Here is a 4,182-nt window from a genome sequence, read left to right as displayed (position 1 = left end):
GCCCCCCGCCCCCAGGCCTCTCCGCCCGGGCCCCAGGGTCCCTCAGCCCCGCGCTCCGGCCCGGGGCCCTGGGACGCCTCCTCTTTAACAGATCCTCCCGGTTTAGCCCCGGGAATCGTTCCCTGGAGGCCTGGGGTGAAACCCGCGCTCGCCCCTGGGATGCGGCTGCCATAGCGTGAGGCATTAAACAAGTTTTTCCTCAGATGAAGTTATCCGCAAGCGACTTCTGATTGATGGCGATGGTGCTGGTGACGACAGGCGGATCAATTTGTTGGTGAAGAGTTTCATTAAGTGGTGTAATTCCGGATCTCAGGAGGAAGGGTATTTGTTGTCTGTTCTGTTGTTTTTAGTCTTGGAACTGATTAGCTCGCATTTCGGTGGAAAACCGGGCTTGATCCGCTTTGAAAAGACCCATATTAAAATGTATACATCTGCTTTTAAGTATGGCTCTGTGGTGTTTCCAGTACAAACGCCGAGCACTGTGGTAGGAGATGAGGACTAGAGACGGGTCAGAGAAGGCTGCAGGCTGTATCATGAAATCGGCCAGCGCCGCTCACATGCCCTCGGGATTGTCGTGCCACTGCGTGATCCGTCCAGGAGTCCCGCTGTTATAACAGGATCATGACTCGAATATTTCAGTTGGCAGTTCTGCATTTGTTCTGTTAGGGAAGGGTAGTACTGCTGGTATTTCTGCTGCTGCAGTTTTTTTAGGTTTTTGTTTTGTTTTGTTTTTAAAACAGGCTAAAGTAGTAAGGGATGAGTGACAACGTGGTGTTCTGCTGTGGGGTCCGTACGAGTACTGGATGTAAATTCCCGAAAGACACAATATAATGATTGTGTGTACAGAGAAGCACTGCAGTATTAAAATACTAATCTCAGTGGTCACAGAACCGGCCTTAGCTGGGAAGTTTATAAGCCCTGGATCAATCTGCCCATTGCTTTAATACTCACTTTGCACCTTTAAGGACACGATGGTAGAATTAATGGGTGCAATGTTTCTGACTGCACTTTCAAAAAATTATACATTGAATCTTTGAAATATTTTATTTCTTTAATAGTTGTTATTTACCTGTTCTTTACGCTACACAAGGCTTTGTTTCGTAAAGGTAGGGGGTATTTTTATGCTGCTTAGGAGTAAATATCTTGTCTGTTTTCAGTTACAGCCAGTACCAACGAATGCTGAGTACTTTATCACAGTGTGAATTTTCAATGGGAAAAACCCTTCTGGTGTATGATATGAACCTGAGAGAAATGGAAAATTATGAAAAAATCTATAAGGATATAGGTAAAGATGAGAAAATATTACTGTTTTCTGTTTGACAATTTCTCTTTTATGAACAAGCTTGAGCCAGTTCTGGTGAACGTAATAAATACATATGATGAGTGGGGGTTTGGGTTTTTTTTTCTTAATAGATAGCACTCATACATATGCTGTAAGCATTGTATCAGTATATAAAATACATACAAATAAAAGCTTTTTTAACCTATGGAAGCGTATGTAGTTTTGAAGCTAATGGAGCTAGCAGGCCACCATATCACAAACAGCTCTTTATCTTTTTATAATTTAGCAGAATGGCTTGTTGACGTGTATTGTTTGATTTTAATATAACTGTATATCTTTTGGGTTTTTTTAAAGAAAATAGTATAACTGCAGCACATGAGAAGATTTCTGAATGCAAAAAACAAATCCTGCAAGCAAAAAGGATTCGAAAAAATCGCCAGGGTAAGGAGCAATATCTGTATTTACACTGGTGGGTTTAATTATTTTCTTATATTTTAAAATACATTGTATCAGAAAATAGATTCCAAATTTTTGAAAGTGCAAGGGAATATGCTGGCATCATGAATACTATATTTAGTCCGGTGGGTTCCACACCCACTACTGAAAGTTTTTGGTGGATGAGGCAGGCAAAATTGAACCAGTAGATCTCAATGACGTGCAACATCAGGAAAACCTAAAACAGTAGTATGTAGCAAGTAACAGTAGCAAGTGTATGATCTTCCTTCAGCTCTTAAGGGAAGGTAACGTCTTGGCATACACAGTCAGTGGTGCCAGTTACACACCCAACAACTCTGTATGTGTCCTTCCTGAATACCTGTTATGAGGTGTAATTTTTCCTTCCTCTTAAAAGTATGTGCTGATAATTTCAATTAAAGCATTTAAGTTTTAAATGTAATACTGTCTTATCAAAAGATTAGCAATTGAGGAGAAGCAAGAATTTGTTTTTTATTGATAAGTGAAATGAAAAAAAAAAAACGTTTAAAAGTATAACAGATGAAAGGTTTTAAATACAACTGTTTGATCAATTTTGTGGATAATTTTAGACTTAACTGGAAATTAAAAGAACCTTAACCGGTAGGAATGTAGAGTTCTTACGTCTTCACAAACGTAGATCTGAAGTGTTTGCTCTTTGATACGTTCTGTCCAGCCTGCAGCACCAACAATGAGGTAGTTGGCATATGTACAATCTTACTATCGGGAAATGGCTATGTTAGTTGCCTATATAACCATAATATTGTTCTTAATGTGTAATACAGTTTAAAAAAAAAATACTGTTGTATAAAATGTTGCATGAGAAACTTTTTTCTAAAAATCTTAAATGTTTATGTGTAACATTTTATCAGCACCATTTTCTGTACCTATACATTAGATTGTATCTAAAACCAATGCTTATGAATCATACACAAAAGACCAAGTGTGCAGCAATGCAGAGCTATCTAAAGGTCGTGTTTTCTGGCCTTGTCCTTTACGAATCACTAGCACTGGGTAAGTTTGAGTGAGTAGATAATGGCCTACAATCATATCTGAAGTTTATTTAAAATCTCTTTTGATGTAATCATCTACTTTGAAAAGTTATAGCATAGTATAAATTATGTATATATATTTTATATATATATGTTTTTATACATGGATATTTGTGAGTACTTTTTTATATATGTAAGGTGCTATGTACAAATTTGAAAAATGTTAAAACAGTTTTTCAAGAAGGAAGAGAATCTGTACCATTCTATGATACCTGATTTTTGGTTCTTGAATCTGTACTTTCAGAATTATTTAGACTAACTATTTAAATTTCTTTCAGAATACGATGCATTGGCCAAAGTCATACAACACCATCCAGACAGACATGAAACACTGAAGTAAGTATGAAACTACATTAAATTATAATGAGCCAGTAAGCAGAAGTCACCAGATTTGACATTTCCTTGGTTTCAGTTTGACCTTTCCTCACTTTTATATAATTTCTTTTGACACAAGAAAAACTTGGGTTTTGTTTTAAAATTGTGCCCTTATCAGCTTTCTTTAATTAATCTCCATCTGTATGGGTTCAGAAGCATTGCTAATCATTTTATATTTGAAATTTTTCCATTGTTAAGGTGAGTAAGTGAACTCGGATGTAAATGCACATCTAATGTCAGTTTACTGGGGATGAGTTGCTTAGGAAAGAGAGACAGTGGGGAAGTGCTGTGAAGTGCACCAGCAAGGGGTGGAGCAGTCACACAAAATACATAACACACAAGCAAGTAAGGTGGAATGAGAGAAAGCAGGAGAAAGCTCTTAGGAGTTTTTTTATGTTTTCCTTGTAGTAGTTGTTCCTGCATGCCCGGTTATAAATTACTACATTGTGTACCACAATATAACCTGCCCTGGTATGCAGGTTAGACCTACCTGTTGTCAAACTCATCTTGCATGTAACGTACAGTGTTGCTTGTGTCACTGTTGGATTTGGATCACTATCTGTGCTTTTGGGTCATTTTGGGCAGTTGTGGGGACGTAATCTTTTTAACTTTATCAAGCCACAGAAACATTCCAGGACTCATTGCATCTATGAGTTTGTTCTTTTTAACCTGATTAAAGACGTAGCATGGGGTTACTGTTCTCATTGAATTGCAGCTTGCACCTATCCTGTTGCCCACTTTCAGTGAAATTGCAGAGGGAGCCTGTCTTTTCACATTCCATGGCCTTTTATAGCAAAAGGAAGGGTTTTTATTATATTATTACCCTAGTAGTAGGATTTTTATAGTTATAAGCCACTGAGAATATTTCACACATTTCTTTCTTGTATGTTATTTATCTGTACCTTTGTCGTGGTTCAACCCCAGCCGGCAACTAAGCACACAGCCATCACTCCCCCTCGGTGGGATGAGAGAGACAATCAGAAGAGTAAAAGTGAGAAAACT

At 38.0% G+C, this 4,182-nt stretch overlaps 1 protein-coding gene across 1 annotated transcript in view; it reads left to right on the top strand.

Annotated features, from left to right (window-relative positions):
* Positions 1-4,182, top strand: part of THOC7 (THO complex 7 homolog (Drosophila)) — an 18,311-nt gene that overhangs the window by 6,898 nt on the left and 7,231 nt on the right. Inside the window, exons 2-5 of the mRNA XM_009329500.1 lie at positions 204-321; positions 1,158-1,285; positions 1,637-1,723; positions 3,084-3,141. Coding sequence (XP_009327775.1) covers positions 204-321; positions 1,158-1,285; positions 1,637-1,723; positions 3,084-3,141 — 391 coding nt within the window. The remainder of the gene's footprint in view (positions 1-203; positions 322-1,157; positions 1,286-1,636; positions 1,724-3,083; positions 3,142-4,182) is intronic.

The sequence above is a fragment of the Pygoscelis adeliae genome, unplaced genomic scaffold (genome assembly GCF_000699105.1).
Source record: "Pygoscelis adeliae isolate BGI_AS28 unplaced genomic scaffold, ASM69910v1 Scaffold148, whole genome shotgun sequence".
NCBI lineage: Eukaryota > Metazoa > Chordata > Aves > Sphenisciformes > Spheniscidae > Pygoscelis > Pygoscelis adeliae.
This window is presented reverse-complemented; position numbering and strand designations above follow the sequence as displayed.